Source organism: Molothrus aeneus, chromosome 6 (genome assembly GCF_037042795.1).
Source record: "Molothrus aeneus isolate 106 chromosome 6, BPBGC_Maene_1.0, whole genome shotgun sequence".
In the NCBI taxonomy this organism is placed as follows: domain Eukaryota; kingdom Metazoa; phylum Chordata; class Aves; order Passeriformes; family Icteridae; genus Molothrus; species Molothrus aeneus.
In genome coordinates, this window is record NC_089651.1 from 13,550,493 (window position 1) to 13,569,789 (window position 19,297).

At 40.5% G+C, this 19,297-nt stretch overlaps 2 protein-coding genes across 7 annotated transcripts in view; one reads left to right on the top strand and one right to left on the bottom strand.

Annotated features, from left to right (window-relative positions):
* Positions 1 to 5,747: 5,747 nt before the first annotated feature.
* On the top strand, positions 5,748 to 11,395 carry C6H11orf58 (chromosome 6 C11orf58 homolog). The gene is made up of 5 exons (XM_066552367.1): positions 5,748 to 5,879; positions 6,065 to 6,145; positions 7,360 to 7,420; positions 8,975 to 9,084; positions 9,861 to 11,395. Exons 1-5 carry the CDS (start codon positions 5,820 to 5,822, stop codon positions 10,068 to 10,070), a joined length of 522 nt encoding a protein of 173 aa, XP_066408464.1. The 5' UTR covers positions 5,748 to 5,819; the 3' UTR covers positions 10,071 to 11,395.
* A 5,703-nt stretch (positions 11,396 to 17,098) lies between these two features.
* Positions 17,099 to 19,297, bottom strand: part of PLEKHA7 (pleckstrin homology domain containing A7) — a 146,062-nt gene continuing 143,863 nt past the window's right edge. For all 6 annotated transcript variants that reach the window (XM_066551555.1, XM_066551554.1, XM_066551553.1 and 3 more), the window contains one exon: positions 17,099 to 18,645. Coding sequence is in view for 1 of the 6 variants with exons in the window: in XM_066551552.1 (XP_066407649.1) it covers positions 18,623 to 18,645 (23 nt within the window). In the remaining 5 variants the exon portion in view is untranslated. The remainder of the gene's footprint in view (positions 18,646 to 19,297) is intronic.

Genomic DNA, 19,297 nt, shown 5'->3' on the forward strand with positions numbered 1-19,297 from the left:
TATTAAACAGGTAAAAGAGAGTAATGAATTTCTCTTTTATTTTTGTGCTTCTTGCAGTCACTCAAAGCCAATAGGCTGTGACTGAAACACAATTAATAACCCATGAGCCCAGTAGAGGGATAAAGCAAATATGTATTTGTATGTCCTTTGTAGAATAGAGATCTTCCACTAGCTAAGAGGAGCAAAAATCAGCATTGACAAGGAGACACTCTGCCTGTGTTTTAAGGAACACAAGTCACAGAACACATCCAATCCTAAATAACAGGGGTAATGAGTGATAGACATTTTAAACAGATACTATCAGGACACAAATTAATGAAACTGTTTTTGCAGCAGGAAAAATCTTTCTGATGCAGTGGCAGGGGACAGTATTGTACTATAGTTCTACCAGGGAGGTGCAGATATTGACAGGAAAAATCATCTTCTGCAGTTTTCAAAGGTTATTTGGACACTGGGTACATATGAAAAGTCTGTGTGCTCTACTGATGATGAAAGTTGAGGAGAAACATTTCTTTTCAAAAAGGACCCTGACTTGGGAGCTGTGCAGATACATCAGAGCTTTAGCACACCTGTTTTTTTCACACCTTTAAAATATTTCTCTAAGGATCAAGTGAAACCAGCAGGATAAAGATACCTGGTGCTATTTCTCACTCCTTTCCACTGACCATTTCCACAAATGTTACTGAAGTCCCTAGGGAGAAGAAACTCTACAATCATACAGGGTTAGAAAGGAGAACAGAGTCACAGTTTTTCTATACCACTTACATTTCCTTCTAATTTCTCTTTGTTCATCCAATAAAAGATTCAAAGCTGTTAGGAACAGAAACAGTTATATGAAGAGACAAACTCTGTTTACAGACTGTTTTAAGCAGACTTCAAAGACTTTGGCTTACACAGCAGTGTGAGACTCAAAAAAGGACAATGTTAATTTTGTTCAACCTTTCCAGCAGTGTTACTCACCTAGAGTATGTTAAGCAGTGGTTTGTTCACACCATCTTCAAATTACTCCCAAGAAAAATTCATTAAGACAAAAAAAGATAAAAAAGTTAAGACATTAAGACAAAAAGATAAAAATGTTAAGATTCTCTTTTCCTTAAAGTATTCTGATTTACTACAGATGGATGAAACAGTATACCAAAGGAAACAGAAGATGCATCTAAGGAAGGATGTACAGAGTTTCCACTCTAAACAAACACAATTAATTTTTATATTACTGAAGAATTTCTCCTCATTCAGGCTCACAGTAGAATAATTGAACTTGGCAGATACTTTCTGTGAAATGTCCTGTCTTTACTGAGGCTTTTACATGCTAGCAAGCACAAAAGAAAAAGAAGGAAAGAAGTGAGATATATAAACCTGTATCTTCATTGCAATAAAAATGATTTTTACTCAGCTACAGTATTTTAGTGCTGTACCCTGTACAGTGGTAAGTGAAGAGGCCTGGTGAGTTTAGTACAATGTAAAATCTTAAGAAAGCAAACCACTCTATTTCCTTATTTTGGGGTAGCTGGTTCATATCAACTCCAAGTAGGAGATACATTGTTGGCCTTGCCTGGCTACACTGATACAAAAACTACCTGGGAACTGTCTGCACTAGGACTACCAAAACAAAGCTTCTTAACATATCTTTTATGGTGTTAAAAAATGGAAATTAAAAAAAAAATCTTTGTGGAAGCCTAATACATGCAAGGTTACTAGAAGCCTGCACAGACCTAGGTTCAAGGACATAATCTCTCCAATCTTTGTTTTCTTCCTTTGTTGAACAGGGGCAACAATGCTTTTTTTCTGTGGTATTGAATAATGGCCTTTTCTGCTAGTCCAGAAATAAAAGTGAGTGAAGATAGTCTTTATATTGATGTGCTGTCTCGTTTATGATAGAAACTACTTTGGTTTTAGATGGGAAGTGTTCTAAAGAAGCTTTTACAACAGGCTCAGAAATATAAAAGCCATTTCGGGATGAGGACCTCTCTATCCTTTATTTTGTTAATTCTTGAAAGAGCTTTTTAAATGTTAGCAGCTACGACTGCCCTCGCTCAACTGATGCTCCCTTGTCAGCAGTCCTTCTGTTGACATCTCTTTGTTTGCTCTCAGCTTGTCTCTCCTTCTTCCCAACCCCTTAAAAGAAAACAAGAGGTTGGAATTGAACTTTTGGCAGACATAGAGCCACTAAAATGCATTGAATAAGTGTGCTGGGCAAGTCAGATTTCAGTAAAAGAGTTTCTTTCCTCACTTTCAGTGATATACACTTTCTTTCCTACACTTTCAGAATATTTTCCCCTCCTCCCTGTGGCACCCTCTATATATTGCAGTAAGCAAAGCTGCTCAGAAAACAGGAAGCATTTTCAGCCTAAATAGGTTGGAAGAGATGAAAAAGTACGGTAATGTCATGTTTCTATTTGATATAAAATAAAGCTTTTTGTCTAAAAAGAATGTAATTTAAACTGTGCACTTAAAGTAGGTGTATGTGTACATATTTGGGTTTTTTCCAAGCTAAAAAAAAGGCATTCATTTCCTTGTTAAGCTTTCTCTCAGACAGGTACTGGCAGCATTCCCTGCCTCATGGTGATAGCTACTTTGAGTCTCAGAAGTTCATTAGTAACAATTAAACATTCTACAGCACTTGAGAAGAGGTTGATCCTGTTTTATAAACCAATGTCAGTGAGCATATTATAAATTACAGTAGTCCAATTACTCTACAGCTAATATTTAGCACTTCTACTTTGCTTTGAACACACACTCTGCAACTGATAATTAATTCTTAATGCTGGCATGCAGATATATTATCCTAATTTCACAGATAAAACAGAAAAGCGAGATAATTTGCCAAAAGCCACTTAGTCTTGAGTGGAGTCAGGACTAACCAGGGAAAGATTCAACCCTGTATCCATGGCTTCCAAGCCAGGGCTGACCACTATCTTGGTCACTATGTGACAGTTGTATAATTGCAGCTCAGTCAATCTCTGCATGGCAAAGACATCCTTACCACATTATACTATAAGAAATTATTTTGGCTGTCAGATCTGGTTCTACTTTAATCTACCTTACCTCTACAGTAAAAGCTAAAACCCAATTAAATAAAAAATAATGAAGAATTTACATCAGTATCTTCACTCATGAAACTGCTTCCACAAGATCCAGTTAGGTGTAACTTTCCTACCCCCATCCCTTTCCATGAAAGGAAAAGAGATCTCATTATTTCAGTGAGTATAATTTCAGCAGGTTTCAGTTCATTTCACTGCACTTCACCTCATGCCATTCCATCTAATTGTTTTCACTTAATTCCAGAACTTCATTTTTTTTCCTTGACAAGGTTTTGTGTGCCTGAAAGTTTTTATAATGCTTTTTGAACTGCTGAGCTTCAAAACTTGGAAGCTCCTCATTCAAGTGATTCTTCTGGCATGTCCTGTAACAGAGCTGGTGTGTACCTACCCTGCACCCACATGGATGGTTCCCATCCACACATTGCAGCTCACCACAGCAGCAGCAACATATTGAAAAGTCTAAGGGGATAATTGTACGTGACAGCAAATAATTCTGTTACCTTACTTGTCATTTCAGCTCATCTCACTCTTACCTCATTGCCTCTGTTAATGACCAACAAGAAATCCCATTGTTCCTCTCTATTGTTCCTCCCTCTACACAGGCAGCCATTTGCTTGAGGTTCTGTTTCTGCATCACAGCCAGTTTGTGCTTCACAACAAAACCTCACCCCTGTGAATTGAATGTTAACCTCAGGACAGTGTCTTCAAAGAGACTATGGCAAAATCGTGGAAAACTCTCACAAATATTGCCCATAATCCTTACCTATTGTTTTGTTTGTATTCCAGAACAGCCTCAGAGATTGGAGAGGACATGTTTCTCCTTAGAAACTCAGTGTCCCTTCTTCTGAGAATAATGACATTTCTCTGTTGCTCAAAATAATGCAGCAAATATAACACTGAATCCCAGCATGACAGGATTTTCAGAACTCCTTTCTTATCATTTATTAGTGTTACTGGAATTATATAAAGCTCATGAGTCACACATCCTCAGACATATCTGTAATATCTGCAGGAAAATAAGCAAAACCTTTACATAACCATTCTGATACTAGAATCCACATTTAGAATCAGCGTTCAGATGACTCCATTTTTAAGTGACCCCACCATAGGTAGATGGCTGCCATTTAATGTTTAGGATGTCTTTGTTTGGTGAAGTACCTCTTCCCTGCAAAAACAGAGCGTTTTAAAGAAAGGAGCAATAAACTAAGGGAGAAAAAAAATTGTAAAAGCCTCTCACTAAAATATCAGCACCACATCATTATTCAAAATGTAAACAAAACCAAAATTAACAAGACATTAGTTGGACACAGAAACATTAGTTCATTTCAGTTATTCCAAAAAAAGACTTGAACTTAACAATAAGCCACAACTAAGGCACAGTTATAATAGCTGATTTGAGCAGTCTCTTTTTTTACACCTTTTTTTTCAAAGACAAACTTTCTCTGTTTGTCCCACGAGGGAAATATAGCCATGAAGTTAAAATTTCACTCTTGTTTTTTTATTGAGATACAGGTCTTTAGGCGTAATAGCACAGAAACGCTAATAATAACTAAACTTTAAAAAAAATAGAAAAATACAGTTTCACGGGTATTAGATCACCACACTTCTTACTATGTTAAGCAGACTAAGGAGACTGCTAGATATTTACAAAGTAATATAATTTTCTGGTTTTTGTTGTTTTTCTTTTTTGTAATTTTACTCCTCTTGTTAGAAAAAATTGTAAATGCTAAAGTTTAAATTAATCCATTACTACAGTCTCTATATAATAGTCTATACATTTAAATACATGAAATGAGGTTAAAGATGCATATATATGATTCTCTCAGATTAATTATTGTTTCTGTTCATTTATCATTGTTAAACAAGAACCACAGAAGCTGCAGAAAGCAAATGTAACAACTGTGCCTTACTGGTTGGTTTTGCACACTGAAGCAGAGCAGTAACACAAACATGAAATAAAACATCAATATCCTAGTGCTATTCCGTATAAACAGCCGTTGAAAATAATTATATTCTACATATCATATCATATTTCATACCTGATATATCATAATCATAGTTTGGGTTGGAATGGATCTAATCTGCTCAAAAAGAGATCTAATTAAGACACTAACTTTAACTCTTTGTCAAAAATAAAATTTAAAAAAAAAATCACTCATTTGTTTTGTTTTAAATGTCTCCAGAGATGGAGATTCCCTGGGCAGCCTGGTCCAGTGCTCTGCCAACCTCAATGTAAGGAAATATCTGCTCGTGAAGGAGAACTTTTTGTTTATGGCCATTGCTCCGCGTCCTGCACCACTGCGAAGAGTCTGGTATCATGATAAATGTGGGGACAGTGCCTCAGTTTGTGTTTGGCACACGTGTGGGGGTGATGAACAGCAGTGGCGGCAAACAGCCAGAGGCCCTGAGGGGATCATGGAGCTGCGCACACAGCGCTCCACGCGGGGAACACGAGCAGGGACCGGCGGGCACTGAAGCGAGCCGAGCAGCGGGCAGGGTCCCCGCTCTCCGCCATCCCCGCTTCCGAGCGCCGAGAGAAGCGGGAAGTGCCGGGACGTGCCGGCACCCGTGTCCCGGCAGCGCCGCCGCCCGCCCCGAGGCGGGGCCCGGCCCGGCCGTCACGGCCGCGGAGGCCTCTGGGACGCGCAGTCCGCGCCCGCCCGCGCCGCGCCGCCGCCGCCCGCCCGGAACTACCGGTCCCGGCGCGCCCCGCGCCCGCCCCCGCGGGAGCGGCTCCGGCAGGAAGGCGGCAGCGCGGCCCGGTCAGCCAGCCCGGCCATGAGCTCCGCCAGGGAGTCCCAGAGCCACCACGGCCTCAAGCGAGCGGCCTCCCCCGATGTAACCGGGCGCGGGGCGGCGGCGCGGCGGGAGGGGGTTGGCGGCGCGGGGGGCGGCGGCAGGGCCGCGGCTCGGCGGCGGAGCCCCCGGCGGGACGCGGGCAGGCCGCGGCCGCCCGGGCGGGCTGCGGCGGGGCGGAGGGGACGCTCGGGGCGGGCGGGCGCAGTGAGCGTGTGCTCCCGCAGGGCTCCAGCAGCTGGGAAGCGGCCGACCTGGGCAACGAGGAGCGGAAGCAGAAGTTCCTGCGGCTGATGGGCGCCGCGAAGGTGAGGCCGCCGCGCCGCTCGTCGCCCCCACGGGGGCGGGCACGGGGACCGGGGCTCTGCGGGGCGATCTGAGCCAAGCGACAAGAACCCCGAGCTGCCGGGCTTTGGGGCTCTCCTCTAGGAGGATTTGGGTTTCACCGCTGTTGTGGCAGCAGCCGTGTTACACAAAACCGCGCTCGGAAGTTGTCGAGTCCTGCGCCGCAGCTTCATCCCCGCCCCACGCCTTAAATGCTTTCAGACCGGCTCGGGAAATTACTTGTTGACGCTTCCGAGAGCCAGGCCTTGTTACAAATTAACAAACTTACCTACTAGGTCTGTAAATTTCTCTGTCACTGGAAAAACTTTTAAAAAGAGTGGTAGTTTAAAGACTAAACCACTAAAGTAGTAAACCTAGGGAATATTTTGAAAGAGAAAATACGCTAAAACTAAATTTCTGTCATGCTTCCTGCAAAAAATACTGCAAAACTGGTTAAATGTAATAATGATTTTTTCATGTATAAAATGGTGGTTTAGTATTGCACTTTTACTTACTTTCAAAAAAACCCATTTTTACCTGTAGTCATTTATTTTGCTTGAATACAGTAATTTTGTAAGCTAAAATAGCTAACTGTGTTAAAGAGGTGAAAGTTAGGACTTTGTAGTGGATAGGGATAGTGCCCCATTAAAGCATCCCACTACCACTAATCTGAACGTTTGCTTGGGTACTTAATGCTACTTGCTGTGTAATGCCAGTTCTTCCCTATTGGGACACATTTGCTAATGAGCAACTACTGAGCCAATAAATTAATCATCACTGTGAAGGGCTTACCTGACACTGTGGCTTGTCTGAAGTGGGATCATCCTAAGATGCACGGCCTGAACTATTGCAGTGTGTCAGAGAAAGGGTAAATGATCAGAACCTGAATACACATCTGTCTAGCATCATGTAGTATAATTTTTGTATCAGTGGCAAGAAACAGGGTGAAATAGAACCATCTCTGAGGTTTGGGAAGAGCAAGGGTCTGTAGTTGCTGGGGTTTCTTTTTCAGAAAATTCAGCAAAAGAAAGATGAAACAAGCTTACCTAGAGGCAGCAGCTGTTAGCTAGGAAAGCTTCCAGTCCTGCAGTTGGGTGGCAGGGTTTGACAGCAAACCTTTTCCATTCAAGATGTCCAGGATGTTGGCAGAGCTGTCAGTGCACCCTAAAGCTCCAAAACAACCTGCCTTTTCTTTTAGAAAGAACATACTGGCCGCCTTGTTATCGGAGACCACAGATCAACCTCTCACTTCAGGACAGGTCAGTTTATCCAACAGCTGATACAAAGTTGGGAATCTAACCCTTATTTAGGAACATTCCAGTGCTCTGAGCTTGGTAGATATGGCAGGGAAGGATTTCAGGATTCGTGGCTGAGCTGCAGATGGGTCAGGCTGTGGATTGTAGAAGTTCCTTATTTCTGTCAGATTACTGACAAATGGTTTCTGTGACTGCACTCACTTGCCTTTTAAAGTCCAGTGTGTGCCAGGATATCCAAACTATGTACATAGAAAAGAACAGGGGTTGATTTGTCCCTGACCTGGTTACCTATTGAATAGAAAGATCTCTGCCCTAAAGCAATGAGGGAAAAGCTGTAAAGCAAAGACGTAAAAGCTGCAAGGTCATCTGCAAGATCAAGGCAATCAGCAATAATTGGGTGTCTTGTAGGACCATGGTAACTCCTTATCATGCTTTCTCAGGAAGTCAAAGTACATGGCACCAAGCTGGGTTGGACTGCACTGCCTGAGAGAAGCCTTGGTAAAGCCTTGTGGAATAGCAGCTGTCAGCACTCCAGAAAACTTTCCCTCATATTACAGAAAACATTCCCTGATGCTCTCCACTGATCATTTTTCACATGATGAAAAATTACCTATGGGCCAAAATAAGCCTGAGGGTTTGTTCCAGGTGTTGCTACTGTTAGCTTACAGAGACTGAGAATCACTCCTTCATACCTGAATTTCTAGAAAGGAAGTGATGCTTCTCCTTGAAGTCATACAGAATCAGTACTCGTTTGTTAATAGCAAGAAGTTAAAATGCTGGTGGTTTTAACACTTCTTTGTTCAACATACAGTTCTTGTCCTTTTACAATAACATACAGCCCTAATTTCCAAATCAGGAAGTGTGGATTTGCAATACAACCTTTCAGCTTCACAGAGATACAAATTAAAAGCTAGTGTTGTAGGCCTCCTGGGGAGAATTAGAGATTCCTACCTTTTCCAAGTACATAGGATCCTTAACTATTTTAGACCACTTACTCAAGTAAATAAAGGGGTTATGGAAGTAGCTCATGAAAATTAAGTTTTTCTGCTAATTGCCAAGGATGGAAAAACACAGAGCTGTAGTAACTGCTCCTTGTAATTTGGAATGCATGAAACAATTTCAGATACATAAACAAGAGTGGTGCTATTGTCCCAAGGCATGATGCTATATCTGAGGGATGATTTCATCACAGTAATCCCATGTTATGTAGTGAAGGTCACAAAGTTTCTCCTTGCTGGGGCATGTTGCAGTATTGGCTGGAAGCACAGAGAACTCACACTGATTACATTTACCTTGTTCTGTAGAACATAACACTGCATAGTGCAACTGTGGAATGTTTCAGGTCTCAGGAACTTCCCAGCCCTCTCTGTATCCAAGCCATCCTGTTTGCACCCTTGGTACTGTTGCTTTAAAGTCTGATGGTTTGTATGCAGGAATACTGCATCCTACTTTAGAATGGTTGCATTTAAACTTCTTGCCTTTGAAAATGTGACTTCCTGTAATTTGGTGTCTTTGTTAATTTGAATAACCATAACCAAAGTACCCTGGACAATGCAGGGGAAGAAGACAAGAAAATGAACGAGGAGTTGGAGACTCAGTACCAGCAGAGCATGGACAGCACCATGTCGGGGCGGAACCGGCGCCACTGTGGGCTCGGCTTCAGTGAGGTACTCAGTTCATTTCCCGATGGTTTGGCTTTCACGTCACTGAGACAAGGTGCTTCTGGGTTTAAAAATCCATGCAGACCTCCATGGTTTGGGTTAAAGGACAAATTTATTGCAGCCACTTGGCTGCTGTTTGTGTACACTGTGGTGTACTCATTTCGGTGCTCATAAATGACAGATGCTTCTCATTGTTTCTCATTGTTCTGAGAAGTGAAGACCTCTGCTCCAGAGCAGTCTGATTAGGGCACAGAGTGACAGATTTAATATATTAAATCAGGGTGTTGCTGAGGAACACATAAGCAGGCAGAATGACCATCTGCATTGTTGTTAGCAGTATCATTGGATTACTTCAGCATTCCTCATGCTGCAGTTTGCTAAGTGTCCTTTCAGAGATCGGTCACAAATGTGAATTCTTGATGGCCTAGCCTTTAGTTCCATTGTGTCACTCTGTGACAAATATTCCAGTATCAATACTGGAATTACTGAACTGATGTGATCTGGAACTTCAGACTCACTGAATGGTGTCTTTAGGATTTCTGCTTTAACTAAATAAACCAGTGGCTGATGAATTCATGTCACAGCTGGTATGATTAACCACTTCAGGGAGTTGCTTTCTGTCTAATAGTTTGTGTCTTATGGGCCTCTTTAGCAACATGACCCATTTTAGTACCAAAATGAAAGAGGCCATTAAGTGAAACAATCTCACTGGGAAATTTTAAAGGCTGCAGTGGAGTTGCCAGGAAATAATATTTTATCTCTCTCATCATCTGAATTTACAGTTTCAGGAAGATGAACAAGAAGAGGAGGCAGCTGGACACTCCTCTGATGAGAGTTCAGATGATTCTGAAAGTGGCTCTGATTCAGAGCAAGAGGAGTCTGCAGAGGAGCTACAAGCTACTGAAAAACATGAGGAAGCTGAGGTTCCAGAAAACAAAAAAGAATCAAAAAGCAACTATAAAATGATGTTTGTGAAAGCCAGTGGTTCATAACTGCAGATGTAACAGCTTTGTATTTAAAGTACAGTAAGCCTTATTGTTACAGTGCAAAGTGGAGGACTGCTACAGCACAGATCTTTGTATTTTGATTTTAAAAAGACCCTGTTAGATGACAAAAAGTAGTATTTGCTTTCTGTTGCCATGGATAACATTTTTATGGGCACAGTGATATTACTGATTTTTGTAAAGTGTATAAAATCCTGGATGGAGAAATAAATTTGTTTTGTTCCTGCCCAATCTTTACAATGTTATCTGAACTATCCCTTCCCTTATTCCATGCCAGATAAGGAAGCTTCATGTTAGTGGTTTATTCAGTTAGTGCCCCAGTCTTGAATTTTTGACTATTAAGATTACATGTGAATTACGTGATGTTGCATTAGTTGTAAAATACCAATATCAGCATTATTCTGTGATGTACTAGAGCTTTAAACAATGATTTTGTCTATAGATGCTAGTGTTGGCAGGGCTGAGGAGAAATTGCTCACTTTTGTGACAGCATTGATCACTGTACCCATCTGAAGTCCTACAGCAGTTGCATAGAGAATATGTTTTAGAAAAGAGTAATACAGCAGAAGGCTCTAATTGCTTCTTTGGCTTTCTAACGAGGGGGAGGAGCTGTAGTTGTTTCTACCTTTCAGTAGAAAAGAGTGATTTTTTGAATTACTGGTTCCTGGCTAGAGCACTGAGCTGTTATTAAAAATAACACCTCCCAGAGAAACCAGTTTACTTTGAAAGAGAAAGTATACTTTGATAATGAAAAGGATATACAAATCATTTTAGCTTTTTTAAAATAATAGAATAAAGAGTTAAGTATGCGAGCCCTTCTTCCTTTTCTCCCTGCACCTGCATCACTTGGAGGTCTGAGTCAATTAGCACAAGGCTGTAGCTGTCAAGCCAAGCTGATATGCCTAGAAAGCCAGGAGTTCAGCAACTCCTCCCAGCAAGAATTAAACACATCCATTCCTCTGCAAAGTCATTGCATCCATGTAATGAATAAAATATCAGAGCTTTTTAGACTTTTTTTCCTCTTAGTATGTCAGACAGATCACCTGCCTCTCCTGGCTGGGAGAACAGGACATCTGCCCTGTACCTCTGGTACCTCCACAGCAGTGTTCCAATGGACACTCAGGGTGCTCCTGGACACTCCCTTTCTGTGTACAATTCCTGATGTGCAGACAACATTTCCAAGCCAGTCAGCTAAAGGAAAGCAGCAGTTTGTACTATCATTGCCTAGTTGAATGTAAACATTGCAGCATCAGCTATTGGGGGAGGACTTGGAATAAGTATGGAAAAAATAAAAGTAATATTGTAAATAGAAACCGAGTGTAGATTTTGATTACTGTGTTATACTACATCTGCATTTTATACAAGCTTTTTCACTCATTCCATTTCAAGAACCATATTCCAGCAGCCACTAAAGGTCAATTATTTGTACTTGATTTGCATATTTTTTTTTGTTTTCCCAATACTTCTAATACAAGCAAGCTTCTAATACATAGGGAAAAAAATTAAGTAGCTTGTGCATTGTGAAGAGAGAAAACCTCACCATGACCTAAGACAGCTGCTCTATCTCTAGGAAAGAGAGTGAGATGCCTCCTTAAGAGATCAGCTGATCACTTTCCTAATAGACTCATTCCAAGTTTTCCTGGTTAGACACTCAAGCTGAACTCGAACCAGCATTTCACTGTTGCAATCCTTGAGCTGTGGCTGCCACTCACCTCTCTGCCTTCTCTGTCCCAACAGTGCTGCTCTCTGAGCTCTCCCACCAGCATGCAGCCATGCAGAGATTCACACTGGGATCTGGAAAGACCCAGGAAAAGCAGATCCAGCTGGCCAGCCCTGCACAGCTCTCTACTGACAGACAAAATGAGGGGCTCTTCCACTCAGCCTCTTGCCTTCCTGATTAGGCCATCAGTTTCAGTTATAAATAAATAGAACACACAAAGATAAAAAAATAAACTGAAATTAAACTATTCTAGATACAGCTCTGAGAGGGGGAAAAAAGAAAAAAAATCAGCAGAACTTCCATCCCGCAAAAGTAGAACACCAAACATGAACATCTGATGAGATTTGGGGTAACATCTGTGATGTTGACCTAAGACTCACCTGCTCAAAATAGGAAGAGTTATTTTACATGGTCTTGTCTGTTTCTGCCTAACATTTATAAACATTCTAAGAACTTGCAGACTGATCGATGAAGCCAGCATAAGCTTCTCCCTATGTACCATGAAAGGCTGATTAAGCTCAGTTCGTGCTGTGAACATTTCAATTCAGGAGTCAGTTTTAGCAAATATTTGTTACAACAGTATCAGCAGTACTGGCATGGGTAGGAGCAGGATGGTTTCAGCTCAATGGAGACAGGGAACACAGGAAAAGTCAAAATCTGTGTCTTCATTGACTCCAGCCAGCCCTTTGCTTTTTCAAGTTGGTATGGAAGGAGCTACCAGAGATGACAGCAGAACACATCATAAGCAGACACTAACAAGAAGGGCAAGTGCATTTGTCTATTAAAACAGGACTTGTCCACTGAAACTCCTCAACTCAAAGACCAGTTAATTTCCATCTCAATAGAAAGGCAGAATCTGCCTGTTCTACACCTCAGGGAAGGACTGAAGTTAGGCCACAGAGATCTGTCACAGAACAACCATCACATCTGCTAAGTTTTCATCTGTTTCTAAACCACATTGAAAATTTGCTCACACAAAGAGCAATACAGGTGCATTCTCAGCACTTGGCTTTGGAAGACTGAAAGCACCTGAATGAGGTCAAATGCTCTGGTGTGCCTGTTCCCCTTCCATATGCCCTGGAACCAGGAACCCCTCCAGGTGAGCTCCATCATCACAGCCCCAGTGCCCACGGGTCTGGCAGTCACCACAGAGGGTGCTTCTAAGCCAGGTAAAAAGGGATTCTCAGTATCCTACAGGAATTCTCCGAGGCCAAGGAAACCAGATCTGTAAGTTGCCCTGTAGTTTCTTGCAACTGCTTTGCAGTTTACTCTCCCTTTCTTCCTGAAGAGGAGGCTGACAACTTGATTCCTGAAAGCACAATTTATAGGCCAGCTTCAAAGCTATAGGTCCCTCTAAGGCTCTGGTTGGGGAATTCACATCAAAGACAATGTGCACATGTTGTTCTGATGCCAGAGAGGATGGTTGGTAGAAATCTCTGTGGATTTGCTACAGTCCCCAGTACAGGGATTAAATTATGCACTGAGGCTGCCTCTGTAAACTGCAGGAGACAAAGAGAATAAGTGGCAGTGCAATATCTCATAATCAAAGCCTGGCACAGCTCTTTGCATCAGTCTCTTGGAAGCTGTCAGGGGATTAAGAGAAGGGACCATGTGTCAAGGCACCCTCAACTGAAGGGACAGAGCAAAAGTTGGTTTTGTTTGCTTTTAAGCCCATCACCTCTGCACTTTTCCTGAGAAAAATATCTTAGTGCAAGAGGTGTACAGCACTGTGATGGGAGGTGAGTTTCCTTAGTTTTTGCACAGCATTAAAGAAACACAATACTTGGTGATTTAACCCATTTGAGTTAGTTTTGATGTGCAGGTGCAGAAGGAGCTCACAGTTTGTGCTATTATCCATCCAAACCCAGTACCATTTATGGTGCCCATATGAGGATCCAGTGAAGAAAAATTAAAAGGTAAGACTGAAAAGAACTTTAGATGCTGTCTAAGAAAAAAGCACAGCAACTGACAATAGGAAAGACAATTGTGATGCTACCAAAACACTACCCTGATGTCATCATTGATTTTCCTTCATCCACTACTACCATCAACATCCCACTCCCTTGTTTAATTCTTTAACAAGGTATTTTTTGTACTGGGACAAAAAACATTCTCATTTCCCAGCTATTCCTTCTTACCTTCTCCAGTACAATTTAAACCAAGTCCTTTTACAGAAGCATTTTGCTTCTGTCCAAGTCTATGCATTTGAGCTCTTTGCATCTTTTTACTGCCTCTCATTTCCCACCACCAGGCTGCTCTCCACCCTCACCTTCAGCCTCTTACTTACACCTGGCTTGCAGATACATCTCTGCCATTATTTTCTAGAATCTCACTACTCACCTTTGATTTCTTAATCTCTTCCTTCTTTTAGTGCTTCCTTATGCTACAGCTCCTGGTAAGAGGATTCAAGAAAACACCATTGTCCTTCAAGCTTACATCTGGTAACACAATTTCAGCAACAGCTGCTCCAAAAATGCTAATTCTGTTCTCTTTGGAGGCTGTTTTCCATTCTCTGTAAGGCAACCAGGAGCACTGGCATGTAAATAACAAGTCAACAGTGCTCAAATGTGCATATACTTTCTATATCCACTTACTTTTTACACATATTCAAGACTTTCTGGTTTTATTTACTTTATAATTAGCACTTGAAGTTATTCCACCATCTCCCAGCAATTTCACGGCAGCTTTTATAATCTTACCTCCTTCTTACATTTACCTGTAGTTTAACATTCCAAGTGTGGTTGTTGCACAGGATACCTCAACAGACTTGTATTAAAAATGCTCTTTAAAATTCCAGAGCTTTGAACTAAAGAAATATCTCAAGAAGTTTTCATGGAAAGTTCATTGCAGTTGGTTCAATTCAGCTGCAGTTAGATGCACCTTTTCAAATAATGGAAAAAAAAATGTAAAGGGGTCAGACCCAATCAATACAGTTGTTCAAACAGAATTTCAGGCACTGTGATGTGGGGATTTTTTGTGCTCTTCCTTTGTACTGCTCCACTATGAAGAAAGGTTGCTTTTGGTAGCAGAGCAATAAAATTCGTAGCCTTTTGAATACAGCCAAATAACCAATAGGAATCTTAACCAGTTGTGGAAAATATAGCAATTTTTTCATGTTTTTCTTGTGCATGGCTTTGTTCTTTTTATAACCACGCAGTACATGGGCACACAGACACACACAGCACAAGCAAACACTTTAAAATACCCACAGACAGACATAAATCAGAGGGGTAACATCACATCCTGCCTTCTGCATCTTCTAACTTTTGACACTAACATTTCTAAAACCAAAACAAAATCTGGTCTTTCCTTCATAGAACATCCAGAAGTTAACTGCTAAGACACCTGGCAAATAGGTGGTTTCCAAGAGGGGAACAGATGCTGATATAAAAACCATATATATATATATATATATATATATATATATATATATATATATATGTTTTTATGTATATATTTGAAGATCCAGAAGTCAGAGGAGTAAATGGTGCAGGGGGAAAAATAATGGTCTGAAGTACCAGAATGGGTTGGGAGTGCTCTGCCTTCTCAGAACACCAACCCCTCCTCCTCCAAAGGCTGTGGGGTATCCAAACCAACCACCCTGATGGGCGTTAAGAGCTTTTTGAAATAGCAGCATCGTTCAGCAGCTTTTCCTTCCACACCTAAGATATTCTCCAGAAGAGAATGTCTCAGTAGTTTCCTGAAAAACCTTTGTATCTACTTCTGGTGGGTTTTGTTTGTGGGGGGCTTGTTGTTGTTAGTGGTGTGGTTTTTTTCTTCCCAAGTGTTCCAAAACAGCCTGGATGCCTCTAAGTACTGCTTACCTGCCCAGTCCTTTAAAACAGCATAATACAGGTGCACAAAGACAAACAGTAGGATTCCTTGCAGCCCAGCAATCACACAAACTTAAAAATAATAGTGAAAAACAGGGCTGGAGGCTGTTGTGCAGGTCCGGAAAGGTGAAAGAGGTGCCACTTACAGCTACCAGGCTGTACTTTTATAAATGCAGCTGGGCAGTAAATGTTTAGTAACTTCAGCTGAAGAAATTGGAAACAGCTGTATATGGGAAGAGAATTCAGCCTGCAAAATTTTTGCTTGGTATAACATTAGAAAACACTAATTAAAAATCAGCACAATCACAAGAACTGACACTGTTTTCTAATGAGTGAGTTCAATTAGTCCCACAACACTTCACTGCTCAATAGGCAGAGGGGAAAATAAAGTCCACTTTCTGACCAAAATTATATTGATCTGCAAGTTCACATAATTTTTTTTCTAGTTTTAATATTAGAAAGTAGCTTGTAACACCCTGAAAAGAGCATGTAAATTAAAAGAAACAGAACAGAAAAAGGAAATTGACCCAAACTAAATACTCTATGTATAGGAAAACTAGTTATTCCTATTTAAAAACTACACCCATCCTTACAAAAGATGGTCATTAAAAACAGCATTGCACATATTCAACAAAAAGTTTTGGAAGAAAAATTATCTTATAATTTTTTTTCCCCAAATATGGGATTAACTAGGGACATGACCAAAATCTTTCAATCAAGACTGGTTTTGTTGAAAATGTTAACGATGTAACTGTTTAGGGCAAAATCCTTCTCTTCCACACCAACTTGAATGAGCAGATTCTCTGTGTGTGATCAAAGAAAAGAGAATGAACATCTGTCCCATCCTGCAGAGCAGCACTGCCTCTGCTCCTTTCCCTTCACTGCCTTGTTGTGTCCCAGAAAAACAGGATGAGCACATCCTACAGCAGCTCAGCTCCCAATTTCTGCCACTCACATCCAAAAGCCAAGGACTCACAGCCTCAAACACTCACCCTCGAGTTTGTGCAGTCAACACTAAGTCACAGAAACACTTCTAATTGTTTGGGGTTTTTTTCAGAAGAATTCAACATGTCCAGTGCTCTCCATCAACATGGGTGTCTTTTGAGGGAATTGCTGGAAACTCAAACGCTGCCAGTGAGCTGCAGCTTTGCCAGTGCCCACCACCTTCCCCTCAGCCAACACCCCACTCTTGCTATTCAAGAATAAAGACAGGTTTCATCAATTGTTTATAAAACATTTCTAAAACCAAAACAAAACAAAAAATCAACTAACAATAATAATCATCATCAAAATGTAGAATTGGTGTGGAGAGAGCCTGATTCAAATCCCAGTAAAATAAGTGCCAAACTGGGGAGCTTCAATGGGATTTGAACCAAAGAAGAACAAAATGTGATAAAAGCACAAATGACTCTGGATTTCCAACTAGCTGGACACTGATAAGAGAGCAGACAAGACAGAGGCAATAGGAGGCAGTTATGTTAATATTTTAATCTGTACATATACCATTTTCCAAACGGTTACATTTTATTTAAATTAATGTTTTCTTGCAAAATATTCATTTATGCTTTCAAAACTTTTTTATAAAGGCAAAAATAAATCATTATTTTGGCAAAAGATTTTGAAGTTGATACTGGCAGTATTGAGGTAAAATAGATTGCATTAGCTAAATATATACTTTTAAGAATATTTCTGAGTATATTGTTAATATATGATGATTTGTCTTAAACTCTGAAACACAAAGGTCAATTCCAAGGGGATTTTAGCTACTACTTGAATACAGGGAATAGACAAGTTAGTGGTTTCACAAAATACTGCAGAAGTATTTCTCAGTTATTTCTCATTCAGAGCTGAACTCAGCTACTAATTACATAACATTGGGAAGCTTTTGCATGTCTTGCATTCGATGCATACACAGGGTTTTTTAAAGTATAGTTGCAGCAATACATTTAATCTTATTTTCTCCTTATTTTAACCAGCTCACCCTTTGCCCTATTCGTGAGTACAGCACAGAATTTCAAAGTTTGGCAAAGATAAGCACCAGGTGAACATACACAGGAAATTAGCAGGTGCCACATTCCATTAGTTATGCTATGTTTCTAGGATAAATACTAGTCAGTACATCAAATTGTAATGTCTATTGAAAAAATATCAGAAGAAAAATATGTATTTACTAGCCAAATGACACAATGTAATTGTTTATTGCTTACTTCACATATTTTAATTAAAAATCATCTTCTTTCACATCTCAACTTCCAAAAAAATTTTGTTAGCTGTTTGTTATAGAGAGGGCAACACTACTTTCAAGGGCAACTTAACAAACTGTGGATTGATACCACTAATTTAATTATCTGGGATCATAAAAAAAGGGGACTTAAAACTGGCTTTTGTTATGGCTTTCTTGGGATATTTCAGCTATACAGTGGTTACTAATATTTAGAAATTCAAGCTAACAGTTCTTGCAACGGATTATTTAAGGGGCAAAAGGGTGGGTGATTAACTCTACAAAAATATTCCATCTGAAACACCCTTTCACCAAACCTGTCACCCGTGTTAGCTCTATCCATACCCTATCAATGTGCTTCTAGGTTTGCTCCAATTTGCAGGGTTTTTCTCACAAAAATGATGTGCATCTGAGCCTGAGGGGGAAGTAACAGCATCTTTTATGCAAAAAGTGTCTTTTAAAATGAATTCAGCCCTTGATTAAAAAAAAAAAAACTAAAATACACCGTTCTAAAAATACATTGTCAGTATTTTACAGATTTTATTAAAAGTGCCGTTTATTCGTATAAAAAGTGTGAACTAAACTGAAGTAAATAAAAAATGATCTGTAGTTCTCTTCATTTTCATAGAAAATCCCCCTATCATTCTCTGAATGTCTTTCCAGAAGAAGGTGTCACCAGCCAAGGAGTATCTCCACAGAAACTTGGGAAAGAATCTCCTCTGTCCTCCACGCGGTGTCACAAGCGGGATTTGCCTCCAGTCTCACGTCAGTGCTCACTTACTGCTTTGGCTGGTGTGAAGGAAAAGAAAACATGGTTAAATAGTGAAGGGAGTCAGCCAATGCCAGGCAGTAAGAAATTGATGGGAACTTGTTTTTTTTAAGCTTTTTGCAGTTTGACAGAAGGAACAATTCATACAGACACGTTAAGCCAACAATTGTCTCATGATGCCACTGGGGCTCAAGCTCCTGTGTCCCCAGCACATCACAGCTACTTTCTTTTTCTAAAGAAAACATAACTTTATACAAATATACATCTGTAACTGTATATCTATGTGTATATATTTGTACAGACATGTGCTAGACGTGTTTTTAAGTCAGTCTGCAATCACAGAATGGTTGGGGTAGGAAGGGACCTCTGAAGGTCAGCCCCAGCCCCCTGCTTGAGTCTCTGGCACTGTACAATTATTTGAGTTACTCAAGCAACCCTCTTTACTACTTTATCTCTGCTTTATCTTCTTGTTTCAGGCAATATAAAATTAAGCCAAAGAAAATCAGAAGGGTAAGAATAATATGCATCCATGATAAATATGGATGCATAACAAGTGTCTTAACTAGGGGCACACTCAGCATTTGCATACAATATTTACACTTTTTCCTACTTCCAATTCAAACAGAGAAATCTCTGCAAATCCTACTGAGAAGAGACATAAATACAGATGTT

Excerpts from the sequence above, each read along its gene's own strand:
- C6H11orf58 (XM_066552367.1), top strand. The coding sequence starts at position 5,820 with ATGAGCTCCGCCAGGGAGTCCCAGAGCCACCACGGCCTCAAGCGAGCG. Across the intron at positions 6,146-7,359 it reads GGCTGATGGGCGCCGCGAAG|AAAGAACATACTGGCCGCCT; the intron begins GTGAGGCCGCCG and ends CTTTTCTTTTAG. Across the intron at positions 9,085-9,860 it reads GTGGGCTCGGCTTCAGTGAG|TTTCAGGAAGATGAACAAGA; the intron begins GTACTCAGTTCA and ends CTGAATTTACAG.